Source organism: Theropithecus gelada, chromosome 6, assembly GCF_003255815.1.
Source record: "Theropithecus gelada isolate Dixy chromosome 6, Tgel_1.0, whole genome shotgun sequence".
NCBI classification, from domain to species: domain Eukaryota; kingdom Metazoa; phylum Chordata; class Mammalia; order Primates; family Cercopithecidae; genus Theropithecus; species Theropithecus gelada.
The window spans coordinates 129063021-129090617 of record NC_037673.1 but is presented as its reverse complement, the minus strand read 5'-3'; the positions used below and the strand labels follow the sequence as shown (position 1 = coordinate 129090617).

The following is a 27597-nucleotide window of genomic DNA, read 5'->3' as shown; positions in this document are numbered from 1 at the left end:
ATGCATTAAATGGCTTATTGATGTTATATTACATTATATGATATGTTCAATATGGTGTTCCTCATTAGAAACGCATAGTTAGATGGGTTGGTCAAAATTGCAATAAATATAATACATTAATATAGCATTTCCGTAAATCCCTACATACGCATCTGTGAGGTGTTGCCTGAGATGATTTGTTTCTGATTTCCTCTGAATGCACTTGTACCTTTTCGAGTACCTCAGAAGAGATAATCAGGGGGTTCAAATCTGGCAAGCATGCAGCTCACTTGGCCTGGCCACATGACCTAGTCCAGTCTTGGAAATTATCACCTGTCCTAGCCCTCACTATCTGGCATAATGGGGTGGGCTGCCATCCTCTTGCATTTACTCTAAGTCAACTTCCTGTAGCCTGAAAAGGTGAGCATTAATTGAACACTTACCATGGTCAAACGTGTCAAATTTTGGCTTGTTTCCAGACTCTATACAGGCCACCCCATATTTTCTATATAATGTAAAATGTTTGCATTTCAGTCTTTCAGGAAAGCATTCATGCTTGCTTTTTTTCTTCTCCAAACAGAAAGCGTTCTGCAAAGCCTGAAACTGTAATTGACTCTTTACTACAGTAAATGTTACAGACTTAAAGTCACAATAAAAATTAGTGATATTCTCATGCCTGTACAAAATCTTTAATTAAAACAGTGAAGACTTCTCTATAATTTCAGTTGATGGAAGCTGTAGATCAATGAATAAGACTGGAAATAATAATTTGCTTAATAACTTTTAGTCTACATATATTAATATAACATTAAAATTGTACAACTGGTGATTGTTCAAATTGTCGTACTACTACTCTTCAATTGTACTGTGCAGGGAAGTTGGGGGAGCAGTTCATACTATAGAGAGTTACAGTTTAGATGTATGTGTAAATTGATTAGCTATTTATCCAACTACTGTATATTTAGGTAACTAGAATTTCAAAATAGAAAAAAAAACTGTGTCCTGTTTTGCACATAGAAAGAAGCAGATCAGATTGTCCTATGTTACACTGTTATATATGAATGTTTGGACTATACATCTAAGAAATGATTCCGTCCTAACACTAACCCACCCAGCCTGTTTAAACACATTCTAATTGTCTAACATTTGTTGCATTTTAAGTATGAGATGACTGATCTTACTGATGTTCTGTAGAAAATTTTATAATTTAACAATCTTTGCGAGTATACATGTTTTTTAAAAAGTTGAAAATGTTTCATCTGAACCTTTCCTAACTTTTTTTTTGCCAGTTTGAGTTCAAATCAAATACATCTTATGTTCTGGTTTCATGTTCTCTTGAAATATTGAATTGTACGTAAATATAAAGGATCTACTGTTGCAGTAAATTAAGAAGCTAAGTACTGCTCAGTTATCTTTGCCTGCATGTGTATTTTTAAAAATTCACTCTGAAGTGTAACTTACGGATGCTTTTCTTTGAGTTCTAAATTTTGGTGGGAATTACTTTATATCTCCCAGTTGAGAAGGGTCTCCATTTTCCAGAAAATACAGCTAAGCAAGAAAAATATCTTTTAAATACTTTGCCTTTAAAACACTTTTTATTTTGTTTTTCTGTTTTAAAAATAAAATATTATTTTCTGAATTTCTTCTATTGAGTAATCCAGTTAGACCATATTCCTCTACAAATAAAAACTATGTTGATTTCATAGTAAAGTAAGCTGTAATAGAATTATTTTTTTCTGTTGTTGGCTGCTTATGAAATTTTTATTTTTATTTTTTTAAAGTTATGCTACTCCTGGCCGGGCACAGGGGCTCACGCCTGTAATCCCAGCACTTTGGGAGGCCAAGGCAGGTGGATCACTTGAGGTCAGGAGTTCAAGACCAGCCTGGCCAACATGGTGAAACCCTGTCTTTAGTACAGATACAATAATTAGCTGGGTGTGGTGGCACACCCCTGTAATCCCAGCTACTTGGGAGACTGAGGCAGGAGAATCACTTGAACCTGGGAGGCAGAGGTTGCAGTGAGCCAAGATGGCATCACTACACTCCAGCCTGGGTGATAGGGCAAGACTCCACCTCAAAAAATAAAAATAAAATAAAAGTAAAGTTATGCTACTCCTAAACCACTTAATATATGTTTTGTGGTTTTCAAAATTATGTAATCAGCCCTGAAACACATTGGTTGAAAATATTTTGAGACTTTATAAGTTAGTATTTATTAAATTAATATTATTTTAATAAGTTTTGTTAAATCTTAGTTTAATGACAAAGCTGTGTATAGAGTAGGGGTGAGTGAAGGTGGAGTACTGGTGAGGTGGTAATAAAAATGTATCCATAAATTTCAAGTCCATTCCATAATTGGAATACTGAATGTCCTGTGTGTGGTGAACATTTTCTAGGTGATTAGAATTGCATTTCACTGGCAGCATTTATTTGTGGTATGTAAGATAGCTAGAAGTTTATTACTTAACTCTGTGGGGCATTGTTTAAATACTGTGAAGAGTTGAGGTAAATATGTGTCTTGTAAAAGCTTTGTGTGATCAGAATATTTTGGTAATTATAAAATGTTTTTGATGATACACATTTAACTCTGTTAGTAATTACTGTAAAGATATCTTAATTTTACCAGTTGAAAAAAAAAATGCTTCTTTTTAAAAGTTCATGTTTCTAACCTTTACAATTCAGTTAATAGGAAAGGAGTAACTTTTAAATCAAGCTTTAAAACATGGAAATTTAAGCCAGTATGTTAGATGTTTTTTCTATCCCACCCTATCATGATAATAAAAAGAAATCTATAAAAAGTCAAAATAAAAAGCCGATCTATAGAAAGTCAATTGAGAATTTCTTAAAGCAGGCTACTGTAGCAGGGGTGTTTGTTTGTTTGGAGACAGAGTCTTGCTCTATTACCTAGGCTGGAGTGCAGTGGGATGATCTCGGCTCACTGCAACCTCTGTCTCTTCAGCCTCCTGAGTTGCTGGAACTACAGCTGTATGCCTCCATGCTTGGCTAATTTTTGTGTTTTTTTGTAGAGAGGGGGTTTTGCCATGTTGCCCAGGCTGGTGTCTAACTCCTAGAGCTTAAGTGATCTACCTGCTTCAGCCTCCCAAAGTGCTGGGATTACAGGCGTGATTATAGGCCTTGAGCCACCACACCCCACCTACTATAGCAGTGTTTTTTAAAAAGCATTATGTTAAAACTGATTATACCAGATGGACATTAAATATCCATCTCAGAAATACCAAAAATTTGATATTTAAGCCTGGCCTGAATTTTTTTTTTTTTTTTTTTTTGAGACAGAGTCTCACTCTGTTGCCCAGGCTGGAGTGCAGTAGCGCGATCTTGGCTCATTGCAACCTCCGCCTCCTGGGTTCAAGCAATTCTCCTGCCTTAGCCTCCTGAGTAGCTGGGATTATAGGCAGGCGCCACCACGCCCTGCTAATTTTTGTATTTTTTTTAGTAGAGACCAGATTTCACCATGTTGGCCAGGCTGGTCTCAAACTCCTGACCTTGTGATCTACCCGCCTCGGCCTCCCAAAGTGCTGGGATTACAGATGTGAGCCACCACACCTGGCTTCAAGCCTGGTCTGAATATCTATATGCAAATATGGGACACTGACTTCAGAGCTATTCATTTAGCTCCAGTCATAGCAATTCTGTAGTTTCCTCACATTTACTGTGTCTTTGTCCATAAATGAAATATTTTGTATGGTCAGTGTTAATTTCCTGAGACAATATAGATGAACATACTTGCTCATTTTTTGAAATAAATATGCAGATTTAAAATGAGTGGCACATACATATAAATAGGTTATTGAATGGGTATTCTCTTTTCCCTTTAATTTAAAAAGTAATATTTATTTATTAAAAGGAGCATTGGTAGAATTATTGGTTTATAGTATCTTCTTTAATAATCCTTACAATTACATATACTAATAGGATGTTAAAATTATCATAGTGTTTCCTATTTGTGTTTAGATTCTTACAAAGCATGAGATGAGTAATCAAGGGGAGGGTTGCATCTCCATGTTTGCCCCATGAATAGAATCCATTTGACAAGCCATTTCATTTCCTTTCTGGAGAAAGGGAGTTTTTGTTGTTGTTGTTGTTGTTGTTTTCTTTTTGCAGCAAAAATTTAAGGTTGTTTTGGGGGAGGGGGTGGTGCTACTTCCTCTGTAACATGTTTTTAAAACTATGATTATGGTTTTTGGTTGTTTTTTGTTTTGTTTGTTTCTTTTTAGTCTGTTTTTAATATCCTTCCCCTTCACTCTTAAGGAAAGTCTTCTTTCCTACAGGCTGTGAATTAAGGAATGGGTAATGTTTACATTTAAGTACACCAATGTCTGCCCAATTTCCTAGTGTATACATTTGTTTGTTTTTAATTATTTTTTGTTCTTAAAAATACTAGAAGAAAACATAGATGTTTCTAGTGCCTTTGAACTTACACTGTAGTCTGACTAATTTAAATAATGAATAACTTCAGTAGCATTACTATAATACTGTATACTGGCCAGAATTACAAATTGTACAGTTTGTTGCATTAATTTCAAAAGCCACGCTTTCATTGTATTTTATGTATAAATTGTATTTGTTCAAGTTGTATATATTGATATTGTATGTATACATGCAGCATGGTTAAATAAGAATAAAAATCTTTTACCTAATGCCTGTAGTAGTGATCTGCTGCTTTTCTCAACTATCTTTGTGTTTACTTCCACCCTGATATTAATGAGCATGTTCTTTGTGCTTGGCATCTCAATTTGTGGTTAAGAGAGGCCCTGTGTAATTTCACACCCAGAAACGCTTAATGTTGTGGGTCTTTTAAGCAGAAATCATGAAGCAAATCTGGGAGAGATGCTATTTACTTCTTTAAACTTTTAGGTTTGGCAGTACATGTGAAGGTTTGTTACATAGGTAAACACATGTCATGGGGTTTGTTGTACAGATTGTTTCATCACCCAGGTATTAAGCCCACTACCCAATAGTTACCTTTTCTGCTCTTCTCCCTCCTCTCATCCTCTCCCCTCAAGTAGACCCCAGTGTCTGTTGTTTCTTTCTTCGTGTTCATAAGATCTTATCGTTTAGCTCCCACTTGTAAGTGACAACATGCGATATTTGGTTTTCTGTTCCTGTGTTTGTTTGCTAAGGATAATAGCCTCCAGCTCTATCCATGTTCCCACAAAAGACATGATCTCATTCTTTTTTATGGCTGCATAATATTCCATGGTGTATATGTACCACATTTTCTTCATCCAGTGTGTCATTGATGGACATTTAGGTCGATTCCTTAGAGAAGTATTTTTTTTAATTTAATTTAATTTAATTTAATTTTAGTTTAGTTTAGTTTTTGAGACAGAGTTCCACTCTTGTTGCCCAGGCTGGAGTGCAATGGCACAATCTTAGCTCATTGCAACCTCCACCTCCCGGATTCAAGCGATTCTTCTGCCTCAACCTCCTGAGTAGCTGGGTTTACAGGCATGCACCACTACGCCCAGCTAATTTTGTATTTTTAGTAGAGACGGAATTTCACCATGTTGTTAAGGCTGTTCTCGAACTCCTGACCTCAGGTGATCCACCCGCCTCAGCCTCTCAAAGTGCTGGGATTACAGGCCTGAGCCACTGTGCCCAGCTGGACAAACGTTTTTAAATATGCTTCTTCTCATTGATAAAATGTATTTTTCACCAAAAACACTTTTTTTTTTTTTTTTTGAGACGGAGTTTTGCTCTTGTTGCCCAGGCTGGAGTGCAATGGCACGATCTCAGCTCACTGCAACCTCCGCCCCCCAGGTTCAAGTGATTCTCCTGCCTCAGCCTTCAGAGTACTTGGGACTATAGGCATGCGCCATCATGCCTGGCTAATTTTCCATTTTTAGTGGAGACAGTGTTTCTCCATGTTGGTCAGGCTGGTCTCGAACTCCCAACCTCAGGTGATCCACCCGCCTCGGCCTCCCAAAGTGCTGGGATTACAGGTGTGAGCCACCACGCCTGGCCCCAAAAATACTTCTGAGTTTTGTTATCCTTTTCATTAGGTGTTTGAGAACAGAAACCAATTCTCAGGTCATAACTTAAGGAAGTGTGTATGTAGAATGTATTCTATGAAAGGTACCATTACTTAGTGGTAACAGTGCCATGATCTCATTCAGAAGCTTAAAGTATCTCCAACCCAGTAACAGTTGGGTTTTTGTTAATCATGTTCTTTTGACAAACATTGTTTACCAGGCACTGTGATTGGCACGCTTAAGAAATGCAAAGTAGAAAACAAGAAATTTTGATTTGTCCACAAGTTTCAAAGGACTTAAATTTTTTTTTTTTTTTTTTTTTTTATACAGAGTCTTGCTCTGTCACCCAGGCTAGAATGCAGTGGTGCGATCTCAGCTCACTGCAAGCTCCGCCTCCTGGATTCATGCCATTCTTCTGCCTCAGCCTCCCGAGTAACTGGGACCATAGGCACCTGCCACCATGCCCGGCTAATTTTTTGTATTTTTAGTTGAGACAGGGTTTCACCGTGTTAGCCAAGATGGTCTCGATCTCCTGACCTCGTGATCCGCCTGCCTCGGCCTCCCAAAGTGCTGGGATTACAGGCATAAGCCACCTCGCCTGGCCTAAAATTTTTATTTTTTAATTGACACATAATTATATTATGAGGTACATTGTGATGTTTTGATACAATATATGATGATCAGATCAGGGTAGTTAGCATGTACATCTTCTCAGACATTATTTCCTTGTGTTGTGAACACTCAGTATTTTCTAGCTATTCGAATAGTCATTCTACAGTGCTGTAAAAACACTAGACCTTCTATCTAGCTGTAATTTTGTGTCTCAAATGACTTTGTTTTTAAAGACAGGGTTTTGCCCTATTCCCCAGGCTTGAGTGCAGTGGTGCGTTCATAGCTCACTGCCCCCTTGAACTCCTGGGCTCAAGCAATCCTTCTGCCTCAGCCCCCTGAGTAACTAGGTGCATGCCCCCACACCTGGCTAATTTTTTATTTTTACTTTTTATTTTTTGAGATGGAGTCTCACTCTGTCATCTGGGCTGGAGTGCAGTGGCACAATCTCAGCTCACTGCAACCTCTGCCTCCCGAGTTCAAGTGATTCTCCTGCCTCAGCCTCCCAAGTAGCTGGTACTACAGACGCACCACCACACCCGGCTTACTTTGTATTTTCAGTAGAGATAGGGTTTCACCATATTGGCCAGGCTGGTTTCGGACTCCTGACCTCGTGATCTGTCCGCCTCAGCTTCCCAAAGCGCTGGGATAACAGGCGTGAGCCGCTGCACCTGGCGTCAAGTGACTTTTTTAAAATGTGGTTTTTGTAGGGGCGGAAACTCCTCTGGCCATTCCAGGGGTCTTCCTCTTCCCCCACTTCCAGCTTATGTAAAACTCTTACCTGTGTGTAGAACATGAAGACAGAATTAAAGGCCTGCCCTGGCATGTACAAGATAATAAATTGTGCTGCCTTTGCCCCCTTTGCTGCTCTTCTCCAATTGAGTTCTGGAGCTATGGTATCCAGTTTCATCAAGCAATACCATTGAGCCACTGCCTTACAAAACCTGTTACTGCCTGTGTTGTCGGGATGCTGCTGAAGACATTGTCCATCCTATGATCTTGTGAAGACGTTCAAGAAAAATTTCTTTTTTTTTTTTTTTGAGATGGAGTCTTGCTGTGTCGCCCAGGCTGGAGTACAGTGGCTGGATCTCAGCTCACTGCAAGCTCCGCCTCCCGGGTTTATGCCATTCTCCTGCCTCAGCCTCTGGAGTAGCTGGGACTATAGGCGCCCACCACCTCGCCCGGCTAGTTTTTTGTATTTTTTTATTAGAGACGGGGTTTCACTGGGTTAGCCAGGATGGTCTCAATCTCCTGACCTCGTGATCCGCCTGTCTCGGCCTCCCAAAGTGCTGGGATTACAGGCTTGAGCCACCGCCCCCGGCCAAGAAAAATTTCTTTTAAAGCTAAGTACCGGATTATTATATCAGACTATTTTCTCCTTGCATGTATAAAAAGAGTGAGGTAAAATATGCATTTTCCACTGTGCTTTCACTGATAGGACTATAATATCTGATGACCTGCTTATAGTCTTATTTTTCTCTGGATCATTATTTCCTCCTACTCCCTTTCTTCTTTCGTCCTAATAATGTTATTTTCTGTCTTAATCTTTTCCAATAAATCACTTTGAATCCATTTTTAAAACAAGGTAGAGTAAAAATCACCGAAGACCACCGTTAGCCTGTGTCTTTACAGGAGAAGTTAACACAGTTCTGAAGCCGCAGCCTGAACTTAAAGCAAGCTGGAGGAGCCTTCCAAACACATTTATTAATTATTATCTCAATTTCTCTTTCTTAAACTGTTTCATTTGCAAAGCAGATCAGGTATTCAGTCCTTTTTCGGAAGTTGAACGAATGTGTGGGAAAATGATTACGAAGAGGCTACTTCAAAAAGAACCTGTTTCCTCTCAGCATTTATCTTGGGCTTCCTGTGACCCAATCTTCAAGTGACTTTTATCAACGTTATCAGAACATCAGATTGTCTTACCCAAACACGTTTATGGCTCTGACTAAAGAATATGACAGATCAGACATTCCTCTCCACCTGCTCCCCTCCCCCATCCCTTTTTAGAGGGCTGGGGAAATTTTAGTTTTTAATCAAAGGTTTTATTTCTCCAGTTGTGCAAAGGAATTTAACTGGGACTTTACAACTGAATAAAGTATTTCTCAGAGTCGATACTAATCTTAGCAAGAGGATATTGCCTAACCCAACCCAAAAGCAGCAGAGTCATTACAGAAATACTATGTTGGCCTTGATTTCTACCCCACCATGAGTTATGCTACTCACCAGGTAGCCTGTTTTGTTTTTTATTTTTAGAGACAGGGTCTCACTCTGTCACCCAGGTTGGAGTGTAGTGTCACAATCTTAGGTTACTAAAACTATGCACCCGGCCTATTTGTGTTTTAGAAAAACAACTGCTGGACCAGGCACGGTGGCTCACGCCTGTAATCCTGGCACTTTGGGAGACTGAGGCTGGCGGATCATGAGGTCAAGAGATCAAGACCATCCTGGCCAACATGGTGAAACCCCGTCTCTACTAAAAATACAGAAAAAGTAGCTGGGCGTGGTGGCATGCACTTGTAGTCCCAGCTACTCACGAGGCTACTCAGGAGGAGAATCACTTAAACCTGGGAGACAGAGGTTGCAGGGAGCCGAGATCATGCCACTGCACTCCAGCCTGGTGAGAGAGTGAGATTCCATCTCAAAAAAAAAAAAGAAAGAAAGAAAAGAGAGAAACAACTGCTGGAGAGATTGTGAAGGATTAGAGGGAGCAAGTCACGGATGATGGTTGGGAGAACAGACGTTATACACACCTGTGTCCCAGAGGTGGAAAGGGTCATCAGCCAGAGGAGTAACCGCCCTCTCTTCTCAGCTGTTGTGCTTGCACTCGTGATTGGTATAAACTGAGGGAGCAAATGTGTCCCCTTATTCACGTTGCCTGGGTGTGCGATGAGCAGACAAAACATCAAAACATATTTTTGTTTGGCTTAACTCTGGCTAATCAGGAACTAGAAGGAGTAGACAGCTTAGAGACTGAAAGTTGGAGTACGAAGAAGTTGACAGGTTGGATTAGAAGATAGCCACTTTAGGCTGGGTGCGGTGGCTCATGCCTGTAATCCCAGCACTTTGGGAGGCCGAGGTAGGTAGATCACCTGAGCTCAGGAGTTTAAGACCAGCCTGGTCAACACAGTGAAACCCCATCTCTACTAATAATACAAAAAAATGAGCCAGGCGTGGTGGCAGGCACCTGTAATCCCAGCTACTCAGGAGGCTGAGGCAGAAGAATTGCTTGAAGCTGGGAGGTGGAGATTGCCGTGAGCCAAGATCTCCCCACTGCACTCCAGCCTGGGTGACAAAGCGAGACTCTATCTCATTTGAAAAAAAAAAAAAAAAGGCACTTTAGAGAGCCAAGGAGAGGGTGTCTGGGTACTTAGGGCAAAAGCCCAGCTGAGGAAATGCTGGGCGTGACAGCTAACTGGGGATTTTAGTACTCCACCTGGGAATGGAACTTCAACTTGAGCTAATAAATTAAATCTAGAAATCAGCTCCAAGACTAGAGAAAGTGCCTGCTTTGCTCCTAGTGGAAGCTGCTAGGAACTGAGAAGCCAGCCCTGTGTGTCATAGGCCAGTCTGTGCCTAGCTCCATAAGAAAGCTCTGTGTTGTACTTAGCCTTGAGATTCTCATCCTTAGATGATGTGGGCACCCTGAGATTATGTGGAGGAGGGCAGAGAAAAACCAAGAGCAGGGTCAATGACATGGACAGCAACAAGCAGAGCCCCTGTGGCATTTGTAACAGAGGTGACCCTTTGTAACTGTAGCCCAACAATGTTTCAATAAAAGCCATAGATTTGAGCCAAATCATTTTTTGATTCATTTATCCAATAAATAATTATTACCCCCTAGATGCCAGTTACAGATAGTTTATTCATTGGCAAAAGGTGGAGGTAGCTGATTGACAGGAGGGAAAGGTTCAGTCTTGCTGTGGATGTCATATTCCACACGCACTCAAAAGGCGTGTCCCATGAAGCCGGCACGGGCTGTGGCTGAGTTTGCTGCATAAATGTGCTCAGATGACAAGCATCTTAACTTTCACTTAATGTGAAGTTTTCTCACCCACTGTTTTTATAAGTATCCACCTCAATTTGTGTTCTCATTCTCTTCGGAAATTCAAAGGATTGTTGTTGCGTGTTTGCATCCAGAGTCCAGGACTGCTTGACTGGGAGTAAATGGGAATGTGAGTTACATCTTGCCTAATGAAGCTTACGTGGCGACAGACCTGCCTAGAGTCAGCATGTGTCCTTTCCATGGCCTGCTCTAAATCTTCCTACTTTCCTTTACCATCTGTCCTCACATACAAACTGTAACCCACTACCCATATCCTGTGGCAGACTACAGCTCACATTAGCCATTGAATGCAAATGAGCCTCAATCAAAGAAGAAAGGAAATTAAAATTTACAGTATGTGTCTTCTCCGATTGGCCTGAGAAGCCTCCATGACTCTCATAGCTACTTATTGCCCTTGGCATGCTGGTATTTTATGTGGGCAGGGTGAAACTGGCTGTGGTCAGGGTGAGACTTGAAGCTTTTGATTTGTTCCCTTATTTTGAAAGGGTTAAAAAGATGTTACATGTTTTGGTGTAATTTTAGTACTCGTATTAATTCTGTCACATCTCTGTAAGCGAGGATGAAAAGAGAGTGCTCAATCACTGTTACTAGATCCATATTCTTGCAGAGAACAAGTCTTCAAAAGGCAAGTTTTGATGACGCTTGGGTTTTTTTCCCCTTTTAATTTCTTTTAAATAACAGCTTTATTGAGTGAGAATTCACCTACTACCAAATTTATCCTTTTAAAGTGTACGATTCCGTGGTTTTTAGTGTATTCATAGAATTGTGCAACCATCACCATTATCTAATATCAGAACATTTTCATCACCCCTGAAAGAAACCCCACCCCCATTATCAGTCACTCCCCTTGCCTCCACACCTGCCCCCCACCCACAGCCTGTAGCAATCAATATTCTATTTTTGCCTCCGTGGATTCATTCTCCTGTTCTGAATAATTCATATTAGTAGAATCATACCATACCGTGGTCTTCCGCGTTCGGTTTCTTTCCCATCACATACTGTTTCCAAGGTTCATCCGGGTTGTGGCCTGTGTCAGTACTTCATTTCTTTTTATTGACAAATAATATTCCATCGTATGGATATGCCACATTTTGTTTATCCATCAGTTGATTGACATTTTGGTTGCTTCTACTTTTTTTTTTCTTTCTTTGAGACAGAGTCCTCTTCTGTTGCCCAGGCTGGAGTATAGTGGCGCAGTCATAGCTCATTGTAGCCTCAACCTCCCAGGCATGAGCCATCCTCCCGCTTCAGCCTCTCCAGCAGCTGGGACTACAGGCATGTGCCACTATGCTAAGCTAGTTTTTTGTAGAGACAGGGTTTTTCCATGTTGCCCAGGCTGGTCTTGAACTCCTGGCCTCAGGTGATCCTCCCGCCTTGGCCTCCCAAAGTGCTGGGATTACAGGCATGAGCCACTGTGCCCAGCCACTTCTACTTTTTTGCTATTATGAATAATGTTGCTATGAACATTTGTGGAGAGGTTTTTGTATGGACATGTGTTCCTAGTTCCCTTGGGTATATACCTAGGATTGGAATTGCTGGGTCATAAACTATTTTATCCTTTTGAGGAACTGCCAATTGTTTTCCAAAGTGACTACACCATTTTTCAATCACTCCAGCAATGTAGGAGGGTTCCAATTTTTCTACGTCTTCAGCAACACTTATTGTCTTTTAAATGTTATTTCTTCTTTAATGAAAAAACTTCATTTATGCACGTGGTAACACACACACACACACACTTACAATGGAAAGCCAAAAGTCTCCAGCCCTGTTTCACCCCTCCTTAGTCCAAGTCCCATTCCCAGCAAACCATCTTCCTTTTTGTTTTTAGTTTTTCCATGACTATCATTATAATTCCAAAGATTTCTTGATTCATTCATTATTGTTTTTTCTTTTTATTATGAAAACTTTCAATTATGTATCAAAGCAGAATAGTATAATCAACCCCCTGTACACATCCCCAGCTGCAACAACTGTCAATCTGTGACCACTTTTACCAACTGTTTTTTGCTTTATCAATGTTAGATATCGTATATTTATTTCCCTATTGAAGAAAGAAAATTTACCTAATTTATTCTACCTCTTCCAAATTTTTATAGTAAATTATTTTTCATTCTTCTATTACCTTTGTAATTTTGATAAATCCCTAAACCTTGTGTTCTTGTTCCATCCACCGTAGACAGTGTTATTTAACTCCCCCTTCTCCATGCAAGCTGGAGATAGCAGTGCCCACCTCTCTTTCTTTTCTTCTGCTTTCCCCTCCCAGCTTTTTCCAGCTATAGCTCTTATATTGTTCCCTGGATAGCAATTTGTAGTCTGTTCTCTAATCATCATCAAGTCTTCTGTGCTTTGTCTATTGGTTGGTTTTAAGACTTGAGAGTCAAGAAAATTTACATTATTACGACTTTAAATATCATTCACTGTAGAGCCATGTGGTGTACTAAGGATTACTTCTTTTTTTTCTGTAGACTCAGTATAACAATCCTTGTGCCAATGGGGGAAGAACATTTTAGACATCCAGTTGATACCTTTTCTGTTCAGAAATATATGGTAATCCGTAGCACTCATGGACCCACAGTGTCTTACTTACATCTTGTGTGGCCTTGTATTCTTTAATTATCTTGTGCATTATATCCCTAACTCGAGAGGGAGCTCCTTGAGGGGGAAGTGGTCTTTCCTGTTTTGCTCCCACAGCATTTATAGTCTCTTGGTAAATTAAATTGATTTCCCTAAAAGTTGCAAACCATGATTTCATTTGTCAAGTAAACATACCCAATACCTTAAATGCCATTGCTGTTAGATTCTATATATACTTTATTTTATGATGAGTTATAAATATATAAATATTTAAAAAATAAAGCTATTAAAAACTCATAAATTAAAATATTCAGCTCCGACACTTTGAATATTTCTCTTTCATGATCGTCTTTAGTCTTTCCAAGAAGTCTTCCAACGTACTCTGGCTGGCTTCCTTCACAGGACAGGAGTTCTACAAAAGAAGCATTTAATTAGCTTGCATTGGTAAGCATTTGTCTTGCCTGCCTGTCTACTTGATCAAGCCTACTCTGGTACTTGCCACCTGAACACTTACCAAACCAAGGCCTCCAGTCTAGCCTGACTGGGAGTCGTCTCTATCACTAGGCCAGCAGGTGTTGCCTGTTTTGGGTGCATACTACTTACACTTCTAGAAATGGTTACTGTATACCATTACCTATCTGCTTTTGGGGTGGGCAGGGCGGCGGGGAGTGCAGTCTCTGGAGAGGTGTGTTGCAGCTAGGTGCTTGCTCAGAGGGTGGAACTTGAAGGTGCTGGCTCAGACCTGCCCGTGCTCTACTGGGCGTTCTGCATGGCTGCCTGGACTGCTGAGAGAGATTCAGTCATGTGGCCCTCCTGTCATTAAACAGCAGCACTGCAGCACAGCAGCCCTAAAGGTGGGAAGGATTCCAGATGCTACCCCCAGGCCACTGCTTCAGTTTGAATCTCAGCTCTACCATTTATTAATTGTATTGCTGAGAACGTACTACTTAATTTATAAAAGCTTCAGTTTATTTTTAAAGTCGGGACAATTGTTTGCCTACTTGCCTGCTTCATAAGATAATGGAGAGAATTAAAAGAGAACATGTGTTGTGCCAAGTTCCTATCCCGTGACCTATCCCATTGTCTACAAGGTGATAGGCCCAAAGAAGGGATACATGTCCTTGTTCTCTTCTAAAGCCAATTAATTCCTCCACTCGATATTAGATAACACCCACTCTGGGCCACAAGGACTTCTGCCCTCTAATGATTCCTCCTCTTTCTCCTCTCTTCAGTTCTCCCTACTCCACCAGACCGTTCCCCCAGGTGCATTAGCATGCTGGGTATACACCCCACCTTAAAAGAGCTTCCCTCACCCCATAACCGCCCTGCAGCCATGGTTCAGTTTCTCTGCAGCCTTATAGCTAAACACCTTCAAAGAGTGTTCTGCCCTCACTGTTCCTTCTTTGGCTTCTCTCACGGCCCCATCCTCGGTGAGCCCACTCCAGCTGGACTTTCCTTCCTGCTTCTCCATTTACATCAGCCTCACCCATGACCTCCATCAGTCAAACCCAGGGGCCTTTCTCAGTCCGCACCTGACCTGACCTTTCAGTACATTTGAAACAGTCGACCCTCCCTCCGTGAGTGTCCTCACCAGCCTCCTGGGATACCGCCCACTCTCCAGTGTTCTCCTGCCTCACTGGTCTGAGAAGTCTCAGGCCCCTTTACTGGATCCTCCTCTCCTGACCTCCATGTGTTGATCTCAGGCTCAGTCCTTTGATCTCTCCCTTTCTGTCATTCAGACTTTCAATAGCATCTATCTAAGGACTCTCCTTTTTGTACTGCAAGTTCTGACCTCTCCCCTAAGTTCCAGACTTTTCTAACCATCTTCTCAACATCTTCACTTGGCTGTCCAACAGCCACCTTACATGTACAATGTACAAAATTGAACTCTTGATCTTCTGCTTAACCTCCAGCCCTGCCTTGCCCCCAGTCTTCCATCGCTCTATAAACGGTACCAACCATCGCCAGAGGGGTTTAGGCAGGAACGAAGAGGTCATCTTTTCCTCCCCTGTATCTTACCCCTTACAACTGATCTGTCAGCAAATCTTTCTGGTTTTATTTTTAGTCATATCCCAAATCTATTCACTGTTCCCATCCTGTCCATGCCACCATCATCTCTAGCCTGGTTTACTGCCTCCCAACAGGCCATCTTGCTTCTATGCCTCCCCCTTTCAGCCTATTTACCACACAGTAGCCAGACTGACCCTTTTAAATCACGTAAATCAGATCGTACAGTCTTTGCCCTGCCCAAAGCTCTGCAGGTGTTCCCTGCCATACTCGTGGTGGAATCTCAAGGCCTTGTGTGATCTGCTGTCCTAGAAACTCCCCCTCACTCACTGTGATCCAGCCACACTGGCCTTCCTACTGGTCTTCAAATACAGGAAGTTCATTTCCATCCTAAGGCCTTTGCATAGCTCCTCCTTCTGCCTGGAATGGTCTCTCCCCAGTTAGTCATGTGGCCTGCTCCCTCACTTAATTCAAATATCTGCTCAGATAATGTCACCAGCTCCTAAGTCAGCCCCCTCCGCCATGACCCTTATGTTCTTTATTCCTATGTTTTTCTTTGTAGCATGTATCACTACTGGGCATCATTTTACATGTTTGTTTTTCTAACTCTCCCACTAGAATATCCCACGAGAACAGGGACTTGGCCTGCGTGTCTTTAGTGACACGTCCTCAGCACCTAGAACCGCACCCAGCACTTACGGAACTTCAGCAAATACTTAGTGAATGAGTGAATGAATGAATGGGTTGACCAAGGGTGCTGCAGCTCCTAAGGAGTGTTTAGAAGTGAGGCTGCTGTCCACCAGGAGCCATGCTGCCAGCTTGCTAGGAATACAGTGCAGCTTACCAAGCCCGCCAGGCCCCAGAGGTTCCTGTCGAGCCGTTTCAGGAATCGGATCAGCTGCTTGTGCCTGTGGAACTGCTGTGCAGTCGCACCCAGGCAGCGAGTGTCCTTCTCATGGTGGCTGTAGAACTGCCGGAGCACAGTCGCAGCCCTGCAGAAGGTTTCCTTCTCAGTTGTGTTCTGGAAAGACAAATGCCACAGATAGCCATGTGCCAGCTCCATTTGGAGGATGGGAAAGAGATTTTTTCCTCGTGATTTCTTCTTTTCAGAGGGACAAATGGAGGTGAGTTTGCTCAACTACAGACCTGTCTTCAAGTATTCCACTGAAGGAAGGCTGCTTGCCACAGACACAAACCTCTGTCAACAACCTCTCCCAATTGCAAACGCAGCAGCCTTCTCCCCAGAACCCCCCAGTTTCCTTTCTCTTGGAGGATTTTGCTGAAAGGGTACCTGAATAAAGCCACCCCACAAGGAAAGGGCACAGTGGGGACTAGAATGCAGGACTATCTATTGCTACAGCCCACGTTCCGCGTCCGTATCTCTATACCCCATGAGCTATTCTGCTATGGACAGTGCCCACATGAGCTCTCAGTCAGGTTCTGCTCTCGTTCCCAAAGGTTTTAAAATCCAGCTTTCCCTGGAAATCCTGCATGCCTGTTGAATAAATGAGGGCACATCCTTTGGCCTGGACTCTGCTGCTTTGGGCAGCACTATCCGTTTGGTCCTCCCCATGGGAGAGGAGAGCAGCACATGGTCCAAGTGAGGAGCTAAGACATTACCCCAGGCAGCAAGAGATAAGTCCACAGATTGGGGAAAGGTGTCCTGGGAGATCAGGGGAGGCTCTGGGAGCAGGTGCCATTGAGCTGAGCGTTGGGCAGAGTTTCTGTAAGGGGCCTTTTGGCCCCAAATGGTGCAGAGTGAGAATCTCCCTGAAATGCTGGCAACTGTGAGGGTCTGGCCATATGGCTCTTCCTGGGGCCCTTAACCTTAGAGAAGGGAATGGACGCACAGGGAGACAAGTCATTGGGAACCCAGGAGAGGGATTTTGTCTCGGTCTGAACTGGTCTGTCCTCTCATTTTTCACTGAAGAACAAAGATGCAGAACTTGGAGAGGGTTCTTAGCTTGAGCCTAGTTCCTTTATCCAGTTGAGATAAAGCTATCCCCAGCCTCTCCCCTGACATGCTCTGGTCCCTTGCTACTCAAAAGTGTGGTCCATGACCAGAATCATGGACATCACTGGGAGCTTCTTAGAATACAGAATCTCAGACCACCCCTGCCCCACCCAGACCCTCTGAATCAGAACAGTGACAAGATCCTCAGGGATTTCTATCAGCAGCACTGTCCAAGCAGCTTTCAAGTTCTTACAGTTACATTTTTTTTTCTGATGATCAAGGTAACGTGTATTTACTATAAAGGTAATTATATATTCAACAAAAGTACATTCACTCATCCCATCAGCCAGAGGTAACTACTGCTGTTAATATTTTGGTAAATATCATCACACTTTAAAAAACACTTTTAAAAATAGGGATCAACTGTTGATACTGGTTTGTAACTTTTTTACCCTTTGCATATACTATAAGCATTTCCTAAGCCCTTCGGTGGTATTTGAGAACATGGGTTTGAGAGCTGCATAGAAACGCATTGCATAGTGGTGCTGTCATTTGTCAGGCCCCTTTACAATTGTAATTTGCCTTATTTACAGCAGCTTTCTCTTTCTGTAAATAAGTGGCAGTGAGTAAACTATTTAAATCTTTGTGTTCATCTCTTATTTATATAGGCTACATTCTAGGAATGCAGTTCATATTTTAACGTTTTTTTTCAGGAAGATCTAGACCCAGATTGAGGCACCAGAATCCCAGGCTACGGAAGCTTCCCCTTTCCTCTGTGGGGCGTGACGTCCCATGGGCAGAGCGGTTGGAAAGACATTTACTTAATGAACTGACTGAGAGTCACTCCTGGTTCCTGATTCTAGTTGGAAATATAAGAGTGTGTCAGTATTTTTGGGCTCTTGGAGCCAAGAAACAGACCTCTCTGTGCTTTGTGGGCGAGTCGAGGTGGAGGGGACACAGGGGCTGGTGGGGGGCGGCAGATGCTACCTGAGTGTCTGGAGGTGGGCAGACATGCATGCTGCTGCAGAGGGAACAGTGAGCTTCAAGAAGGCCAAAAAGCCTTTGCTTCTTTTCCCACAAACCTTGGTGAGATTTTTCTGAAATGCTGGCTTGGAGCCTGGAAATTAAACTTAATTTTGACCCATATATGGCCACATAGTATAGGAAAAAATCCTCTAAAGATATTTTTCAAAGGACTTTCTAAAGGAAACAAGGATAAAATAAGAATTGAAAAGAATCTGCATTAAATGGAAAAACTTTAAAAGAATACATCCTAAGGGCAGCTTTAGTGCAAGGCCTTTACGTTTTAGTTGCTCTGGTATCGCAGCGAGGGGGCGACACTCCATCCCTGCTGTGACCCTGGACTCCTTCTACCTGCCTGTCTAGCTCCGGCCGCTGAGTGTGTCTGCCAGTGGCTCAGGGAGTGCACTTTGACAGCCTGGCTGACCTCACCGTTCAGAACTGCTTAGGGAGTGACTGAGAAGGAGGTCTGTCCCTCCCGGGAATGTCAGGAAACAGCCACTTAGGAGATTTCTTCTGTGGCAGTGACTCTGTGAGAGTTCTGACTTGGTTCTTGACCAGCCTCACTGAGGACCATACAAATCCAGCCCGACTGGCACTGCATTCATTATCTCCCATCCTGCCCAGGGTAGTCAGCTAGTGCTCTATATGAGAAACTCCTTCAAAAAACAGAGATATTTGAGGTTCATTATGGAACTCTCTGTAGAATTATGAACTTTAGCTCTCTTTGGTAAGTAGGAAATAGCTCCATCTACTCGTCCACCCAAGAAACCCTTCATCGACCAGCCAGCTTGCTTCTTCCCACTTTGCTGTTCCTCAGACCGCCTTGACTTCATAGACACCCCAACAGGTGTTACCTGTGAAGCCCAGGACCTAGATCAGTGCCTTCTTTCCAGCAACTGCCAAGAGTAGAATGCTACCCAACTTAGAGATACTAAAATTCTTGTTCCCCCCGAAGAAATAAAATCAATAGGCTGGATTTTGGAAAGATGTTTTCTTTGGGAACACAAAGAAGTACCTTTTCCTCTGCATACCACCTGTGTAGGTTTTTGAAAATAGCAACATTTCACTGTTCTGAAATATCTTAACATGTAAGTAAGCAGTGCTGAATCTTCGAGGGGAAGAAAAGAGTAGAAGAGTGAGATTGAGAACTCCAGGAGGATGAAGTTCGGGGAAGGCGAATGAGACAGGTAAGAGTAAAGGCAGGCAGTGGGGATTGTTCTAGGAGATGTCTGTGTGTGTGAGAGGGAGGTGAGTGAGGACTGAGTGAAGAGGGGAGTTAAGGACGGGAGGGCAGTGGTGTCCTCGCCTGCGCCTGGAGGTCTTCCAGAAACAGCCCAGATGGATAGCCCCAGGCTCAGCATCCTGGAGGGTTTGATCCTTTCCAACCTGGGCACCTCCTTCTTAGAATCATCGCTTCTCTGCAACGTGTCCTTGCTTTTAATCAGGGTTATATCATCTCACAATAACACTTTCCACTAACTCAAGAACTGGATTCCAATCAACCTTGCAATCACCTTCAGAATCACTTTCGTATCTTCACACGTGGAAACTGAGGTGCAGAGAGGTGTGAAGATGTGCCAAAGGCCAGCCACACAGCTGTCAGTGGCAGAGCGGGGTCTAAAACCATAGGCAGTCTCACCTCCAGGCCCTCAACCCTCACCCTTCCTCCAGGCCTGACTTCTAGTGAGGTGGCCCTTCCCTTGGCTTTGTTAGAGCCTTCTCAGCAGTGCCACAGGCCTCCAGAGACCCAGTGCTCAACCCGGTGGACTCTTGGCTTCTAGTAGGAGCCATCTCGGTTGGAAGGACTTAGAAATTTTGTGTATACACACACACACACACACACACACAAACTGTTGTCCAGGTGCAGTGGCTAATCCCAGCACTTTGGGAGGCCAAGGTGGACAGATTGCTTGAGCTCAGAAGTTCAAGACAAGCCTGGGCAAAATGAAATGGCAAGACCCCATCTTTACTACAAAAATTAGCCAGGCGTGGTGGCGCAGACCTGTCATCCCAGTTACTTGGGAGGCTGAGGTGGGAGGTTAGCTTGAGCCTGGGAGGTGGAGGCTGCTGTGAGCTGAAATCGCACCACTGCACTCTAGCCTGGGTGACAGAGCAAGACCCTATCTCAAAAGAAAAAAAAAAACAAAGTGTGGATTTACCCTTCAGGAATCTCATCCTGTATTGAACTCCTGGGATAACGTTTAATGAATGAGATAGTCCAGATAAAGGCCCGAAGAGCAGTTTCCCTCATGAAGCAGGATGGGCCCTGTTCTATGGCCTGGGTGCCAGGGCGTGACCCTGCCCAACACACAGGGCTTCACTGCCGGCCAAATCATCCCCCTAGTTCGCATGGAAAGCAGTAGTTAGGAGACCCACTGTGAAATTGAGGCTTTGGGGCTTTCATTCTCAGCCGTGTGTTTCCATGAAAACAGGAACTGAAATGCACAAAACTATTGATACGGCTGTAGTCATGTGTTTGTCAGAGAAAATGCACTATCAGCTGTCAAATCTATCTCCTCCCACTACAGATAGAGGGGTGGGGGTGAGGCAGCACAGGAGGCAGAGAGGCGAGGTGCCCAGGCAACCGGAAGCAGGGATGTGCTGGACGCTGCCCAGCAGGATGGTTCCGGACCGAGCTGGACGGGAATTCGGCCCGCCAGAGCAAGCTGAGGAGCCCTGGACCGCCAGCCCTGGAACCCAGAGGGCTGTTAGGTGGCCAGGCTGTGGAAGAGGAGGGGCTCTGGTGATACCTTTTCTGTTGCCATAGGAAGTCTCTTAGACAAAATGAAAGCTCCCTCAACCTGTCATCTCAATATCTGTTTCTGTGAGAGTATTTGGTTTTTCAGAAATGTATGGGCCAGAAAAATTCTCCCATTCAACAGGCATTTATTGAGTGCCTCCTACGTTCCAGGCACTATGCCAAAGCTAAGTAAAACCCAAGAGGGCTTTTCTTTGACCAGGATCTGAGTCAGGACTATAGCATGTAAGCTTTCTATTACACATCTAAATCAAGTGAAACCAGAAAGACCAAAACACACTTAAGAGTAAAAATCAGACTTCTCGTTCTTTGAAAACATCTAACACCTTAGAGTTAATTTGGGCCCGCTTGTTTTCCATTAGACAGGTTTCTTATTCAGACACTTGGGGATGGATCTCCCCATTTGCTAAAACAGACCGTGGGACGGCTTCTTACCTTGGAGGCAGCAAGGATGTCCGTTATGGTCAACTTGGTGCACAGAGTCTTGGTCCAGGCAGAAATGAGAGAGCAAGAGACAGAGTTAACCTCCAACTGGACAGAGCAGTCCTTGATGAGCATCTCTCACTCCCTCCAACTGAGGAAACTTCCTACAAACCCTCAGAAAAAAGAGTGACAGGGGAAGCCTGGCTGTGTGCCCCGGGCTGCCACCAACCACCAGTTCCAACTTCTCTAGCAACTGTTAACGTTTTCATGGCCTAGAAATACTGACAGCATCACCAGAACATCTGGAGAGATGGTGCCAGATAGGTACTCACCTTCTGCTCTGTGAGGCTGTTCAGAGTTTCGATGATCTCCCGTAAGGCGATATGGCAGTTGTGTCCGTGGGCAAAGTTGCCGGCACATGCTAGCAGGAAGAACAGAGGGGGAAGCAGTTGGGAGGTGAGACCCATTAATAGGTGTCAATTTGCAATGACAATGTGAGACAATTAGTTTATCAGGAGAAGCTAACGATGCAATGCTGACAAAGATATCTCTATATATAGATTTAAAATTGCTGAAACCGAGGGAAAATGAGTTTACATTGGAAATTTTCGTTACACCAGATTGTCAGTCACTTGGGGCCAATCAGCACCTCTCTTCCAGGAGAAAAAATGCCTCACAAACAGGTAAAATGTTCCTGTGAAATCAGACCAATAGGAAAATGAAACCTTTTTAAAAAAAATTAACTACAAAGTTTCAGCATAGGAAATTACACCATAATTTGCTCTTTAGATTAATCTTATCAGCTTGGGGCTGCTGCTGGCTTTTTGCTTTGCATAGAAGGGAGAGGCCACAGGTGTCCGAATTTGTTGTAATGCAGTCCTCCTGGGGAAAGATAGAGTAATATCAAGAAAGTTTGACTTGAAAAGTATTTTAACCTGGCTTCTTCCAAGTACAGGTGGTATCTTGGAAACTGTCCTGTCGTGGAAAAGCTGATCTGGGGCTCTTTCTCTGCGTAGAGGGAGAATAACAGGCAGACTCTCCTGCCCCAGCACTGGGGGACAATGTTCTCCCAAGTTTAGGTGTTTGGAGAAGGACAGGCCACATCAGGTGAGGCCTAGTTTGGGTCCCAGCAGGTCCATAAGGTTCTTACCCATAAGGAAGCCCTTGGCAAGGTAAGTCTATTCTGAGGTTTCAGGAATAACTTTTTTTTTTTTTTTTTTTTTTTTTTTTCTGAGACAGGGTCTCACTCTGTCACCCAGGCTGGAATGCAGTGTTGTGATCAGGGCTCACTGCAGCCTCGACCTCCCAGGCTCAAGTGATCCTCCCACTTCAGCCCTCCCGAGTAGCAGGTGCGTGCCACCACACCATGCCTGGCTAATTTTTATTTTTATTTTTTGGTAGAGATAAGAGTCTCACTATGTTGCCTAGGCTCATCTCAAATTCCTGGGCTCAAGTGATCCTCCTACCTCGGTCTCCCAAAGCTCCGAGATTACAGGTGTGAGCCACCATGCCTGGCCAGGAATGCCCACTTTTTGAATGGAACCTAAACATATCTTCAGCTAATTAGGAAAAATAGCTACAGTCTTATCAACTTACAAATCAGCTCTCCTTGTCAGTGCCCCACCACCCGCCCTGCTTGTTTTTTATTGAATTCATGTGGACACAATAAGGTGCTCATTGCCTCACCCCAGCCGTGAACGTAAGGATCCCGCCATTCACTCAGGTGCCTGGGCCCTGTGCACAGCCCACCCAGCCTCCCAGTAAGGGCTCATGGGCAGCAGGATTATTGGGCCCTGCCTGTCCCCTGCTTTTCTCCCGGAACCTTCCCTTCCCTTGGTCTCTGACCTTCTTTTCACTATGAATTTCCTTTTTTTTTTTTTTTTGAGACAGTCTCGCTCTGTCACCCAGGCTGGAGTGCAGTGGCGCAGTCTCAGCTCACTCCAAGCTCTGCCTCCTGGGTTCACACCGTTCTCCTGCCTCAGCCTCTCGAGTTGCTGGGACTACAGTCACCCGCCACCACGTCTGGCTAATTTGTTGTATTTTTAGTAGAGATGGGGTTTCACCGTGTTAGCCAGGGTGGTCTTGATCTCCTGACCTCGTGATCCGCCCGCCTCTGTCTCCCAAAGTGTTGGGATTACAGGCATGAGCCACCATGCCTGGGCCTCCCTATGAATTTCTTATGGAAGATCATCTAAAAAGGTGTGTTGCTAAAGTTTTGCCTCTCTTCCACCCCCCCGACCCCCTCCCCCACTCCCCCGGCCGCCACACTCTGTCACCCAGGCTGGAGTGCAGTGGTGATCATAGCTTACTGCAGCCTTGAACTCCTGGGCTCAAGGCATCCTCCAGCCTCAGCTTCCCGAGTAGCTGGGATTACAGGTATATGCCACCACGCCTGGCTAATATCTGTATTTATTTATTTATTTATTTTTTAAATAGAGACCGGGTTTCACCATGTTGGGCAGGCTGGTGTCAAAGTCCTGGCCTCAAAATGATCCACCCACCTCAGCCTCCCAAAGTGCTGGGATTATAGGCATGAACCACCATGCCTGGCCAAGGTTTTGCCTCTGTTTTGGATCTTTTCTTCCCTCATTATTATTATTAAATTGACAAATAAATATTGCCTATATATTTAAGCTGTATGATATAATGTTTTAAAATGTGCATATGTTATGGAATTGCTACATCAAGCTAATTATACAGTACTTCACATATTTATTGTTGGTAAGAACATTTAAAATCTACTGTCTTTGTGATTTATGTGTTTACTTATTTTGAGGTGGAGTTTCACTCTGTTGCCCAGACTGGAGTGTGATGGCGCGATCTCGGCTCACTGCAACCTCCACCTCCTGGGTTCAAGCGATTCTCCTGCCTCAGCCTCCCGAATAGCTGGGATTACAGGTGCCTGCCACCACGCCCAGCTAATTTTTGTATTTTTAATAGAGACAGGGTTTCACCATGTTGGCCAGGCTGGTCTCGAACTCCTGACCTCAGGTGATCTACCCGCCTTGGCCTCCCAAAGTGCTGGGATTACAGGGGTGAGCCACTGCACCTGGCCTCTCTTCATGATTTTTAAGTATACAAAACATTGTTATCAACTGTTGTCACCATGTTGTACAGTGGCTCTCTTGAACTTATTCCTCCCAACTGAAATTTTATATCCTTTGACCAACATCTTCCTGATCACCACCCTCCCAGCCCCTGGTGACCATCATCCTACTCTCTGCCTCCCTGAGTGTGACTTTTTTTGATTTCACATATGTGTGAGATCATGTGGTATTTGTCTATCTGTGTCTGACTTTTTTCACTTAGCATAATGTCCTACAGGTTCATCCATGTTGTGGTGAATGACAGGGTTTCCTTCTTTTTTAAGGCTGTGTAGTATTCCACTGTGTATATATAGTTTTGGATCTTATCGCAGTGCCTCAAGTTCTGTGAAGGAGAGAATCTGGATAATTTTATCAGGAAGGTCGTTAGACCATATTTAGGATCCTTCCATTGGGACTGGGCAGCAGAGTTACCAAACTAAATGCAGTGGCTTCAGATGCCAAAGCACCTGCAATGAGCCACACCTCACAGGTGAGGGGTATGGTCCCCCACAACACTGCCCTCACTTCAGTTGCCAGCTGCACATTCAGGGGTCCCCAGCCCACCCTCACTGCTGACTGACTGGCTGCAAATCTGGGAGTTTCCACTATCCCTCAGGTTCCAGAATTCACTAGGATAACTGACAGAACTCAGGAGAGTGCTGTACATAAGGCCACAGTTTTATCATAACAAAAGCATTCAAATCAGAACCAGCCAAAAGAGGAGACACAGGGGCGAGATGGAGGAGGGGCCCAAACACAAAACTCTCATTGTCTTCCCCCTGTGGCATCAGAGGCATCACCTGCTCAGCACTTTGACGTGTGACAAAATGCTGAGTATTTCCAAGCATGTAGGCTCACTTGAGCTTTGGGGTCCAGAGTTTTTATTTGAGTCTCATCATGTAGGTGTGGTTGATGGAATCACTGGCCACTGGGTTGAACTCATCTTCCAGATTTCCTTCCAGGAGGCCAGGCTGATATCACAAAACCTCAGTGGCGTGGCCAGCCCCTCCATGGTCATATTGTCAGCAAAAACTACCTAGGGCCCACCATGAGTCACTTCACTGGCATAAACTGTCAGGGTCCACCATGAATAATAAGATACTCCTATCACTTGGGAAATCCCTAGGAATTTGGGGCTACCTCCTGGGAACTGGTGACAAGGACTAGCCACATTCTTTACTCCAAGGGTTTGTAGCTGGTGGGACCTCCCAAGAGCTAGGACAAAGGCCAGACTTCTTGGGTAAAGTTGGTTCTTCGCTGCACACACTGGGGGAGAGTTATGAGAAGGGCAGGTGGTTGCTTCCAAGGCAGGTGGGGACTTTGAATCCGATGAACTATTATGTGGAATGAAGTAGAGCAGCGGTTCCAGTTAACACAGGAGGGAGCTCGTCAAGTTGCAGACTTGCTGGAGGGCTTCTGCCAAACAGGTTCTCAAGGAGAGTCGGGGGTGCAGAAGGGGAGCTGGTGGGGAGGGCAGGATTCTGGAGTGTCTGGCGGGCAGTGGAACAGCCATTTATGTGTCCATCTGGTGTTTTTCTAAGCACCCACTAATGGGCAGAACCTGGGCTTGAGGCTCTGAGGGCAGAGCTGGTGAGTGAAAAGGGAATATTAGGTGGGCAGCTTTAGCTCAGAAGCAGAATCCAGCTTGTTTTGTTTGTGTCAATGGTGGAGTGGGGCCAAAGGTGAAAGGATAAACTGTCCAGAACATTCGAGAGTGACCAGGGGTCTCCCCAGAGGGCAGAAGTAGGGGATGGGCCATCCTCACCTGCAGGGACAGCACCATGGCAGGCGCGGCACGTGGGTAGAGATGGGGAAGGTGGGTGCCTGCATTGTCAGGGCAATGACAGAGGAGGGCAGTGATCTCCACCACAACCACTGCGAAGGAGTCTCCGAGCCTGCAGGGCCATGGGCAGTGTCTTGGTAGGGTGTGGTGGGACGGGCACCAAAGTTCAGGAGGGAGGTTGAAGACTGTGCTGTCTCTGGGTGTGTGGGTCACAGGCCCCTTCCCCTTCTCTGTGTGAGAGCTGAGAACCGGCGCTGGCTCCTCTGTGGATGCAGAGTTTTCCCTTCAGGCCCTGGAACGTAGCAGTTATGAGCACTGGCTTAGGAGTCCAGCAAACGAGCCCTTGTCAACTCTGTGACCATGGATAGATCATTAACTCTCTCTGGGTCTCGGTTTTCTCACCTGTGAAATGGGAATAATGTGACTCTTCCTTGTGAGGAGCAAGTGAGCGGTTCCATGGAAAGTACTTGGCATGGGTCATCCAGAAAGGGGGTCTGTTAACAGAGGCTGCTGTAGCACATGGTGGCTAAGAGAGTGGACGCTGGGCCCAGGTGGTCTGTCAGGCCTGGCTGCTGTGCCTCCTGGCTGTGTGACGTTGGGCGTGCTACTCAGCCTCATCTGTGAAATGGAGGTCATAGCTGTCCCTGTCTCATGAAGTTGCTCTGAGGAATGAATACACTGAAGTTTTCAAGTATTTAGAATAGTGCCTGGCACACAGTGAGTGCTATGATGATGATGACAGGTCATATCTTGAGTTGCTGGAATGACTGATGATGCTTCATCTATTAGGCAAGCCCAAGTCTGGACAGGGCAGTAGAGATCTGGCCAGACGGGCCCTCCGCACAGGTTCCTCCTGGATGTGCTCCTTCTCCGTCTTTGAGTTGCCGTCCTTGTTTCTGGTGGGTTGCCATCCTCACACTGCAGCCCGCCTGCTTTAGTATCTGGATTCATTACAGCGAACAGACACAGCTGTGGGTGCTTTAGTCAGGAAAGGATTTCATGCAGGAAAGTAGGTGCTTATAAGAATGTCAGGAGGGCTGGAGGGGCAGGCTCCAGGCTGGGCCCGGAACCCTAAAGACCTGACCCACTCGGTGAGCCACCCCTGAGGCTGTAGTGCCGGGATCCCAAAGTTGCTGCCTCTGCCGACCCCCTACACCGTGAGTCTGCTCCAGGACACCCCCACCTGACCCCCACACCGTGAGTCTGCTCCAGGACACCCCCAGTCTGAATGACCAAGTACATGGTGTCTGCTGCCCTCCCCTTCACAGCTTGTCAGCCTTCATCTAATTGGAGAAGCCAGATGCTCGCCTCAAAGGAGTCAGAAACGCGGCACTCAACTCCGAGA

General features: G+C 44.4%; 2 protein-coding genes and 1 long non-coding RNA gene across 6 annotated transcripts in view; 1 reads left to right on the top strand and 2 right to left on the bottom strand.

Annotated features, from left to right (window-relative positions):
* The window catches only part of KIF3A (kinesin family member 3A), a 44189-nt gene extending 39552 nt beyond the window's left edge, over positions 1-4637 (top strand). For 2 of the 3 annotated variants that reach the window (XM_025388773.1, XM_025388772.1), the window contains one exon: positions 560-1618. In XM_025388773.1, coding sequence (XP_025244558.1) covers positions 560-608 — 49 coding nt within the window. In that variant the 3' untranslated portion in view covers positions 609-1618. Of the gene's footprint in view, positions 1-559 lie in introns of all 3 variants that reach the window. The other variant, XM_025388771.1, reaches the window with a different exon arrangement.
* Positions 1-7610, bottom strand: part of LOC112626599 — a 32594-nt gene extending 24984 nt beyond the window's left edge. Inside the window, exon 1 of the long non-coding RNA XR_003119919.1 lies at positions 7363-7610. This is a non-coding gene — a long non-coding RNA (uncharacterized LOC112626599). The remainder of the gene's footprint in view (positions 1-7362) is intronic.
* Positions 7611-13437: 5827 nt separating this feature from the next.
* On the bottom strand, positions 13438-21917 carry IL4 (interleukin 4). 2 transcript variants are annotated; one of them, XM_025388467.1, is made up of 4 exons: positions 21716-21917; positions 21396-21443; positions 16070-16246; positions 13438-13630 (listed from the first exon to the last, which is right to left on the bottom strand). In XM_025388467.1, the coding sequence occupies exons 1-4, from the start codon at positions 21848-21850 to the stop codon at positions 13529-13531; spliced, it is 462 nt and encodes a 153-aa protein (XP_025244252.1). In that variant the 5' UTR covers positions 21851-21917; the 3' UTR covers positions 13438-13528. The 2 variants fall into 2 exon arrangements, with proteins under 2 accessions (XP_025244252.1, XP_025244253.1); XM_025388468.1 differs by lacking the exon at positions 21396-21443 and having other exon boundaries at positions 21716-21915.
* Between the last annotated feature and the right edge of the window lie 5680 nt (positions 21918-27597).

Coding starts and splice junctions, on each gene's coding strand:
- IL4 (XM_025388467.1), bottom strand. CDS start 21,850: ATGGGTCTCACCTCCCAACTGCTTCCCCCTCTGTTCTTCCTGCTAGCA. Junction 16,247..21,395: donor ACATCCTTGCTGCCTCCAAG/GTAAGAAGCCGT, acceptor TTGTCTTTCCAG/AACACAACTGAGAAGGAAAC. Junction 13,631..16,069: donor TCTGGGGCCTGGCGGGCTTG/GTAAGCTGCACT, acceptor CTTCTTTTGTAG/AACTCCTGTCCTGTGAAGGA.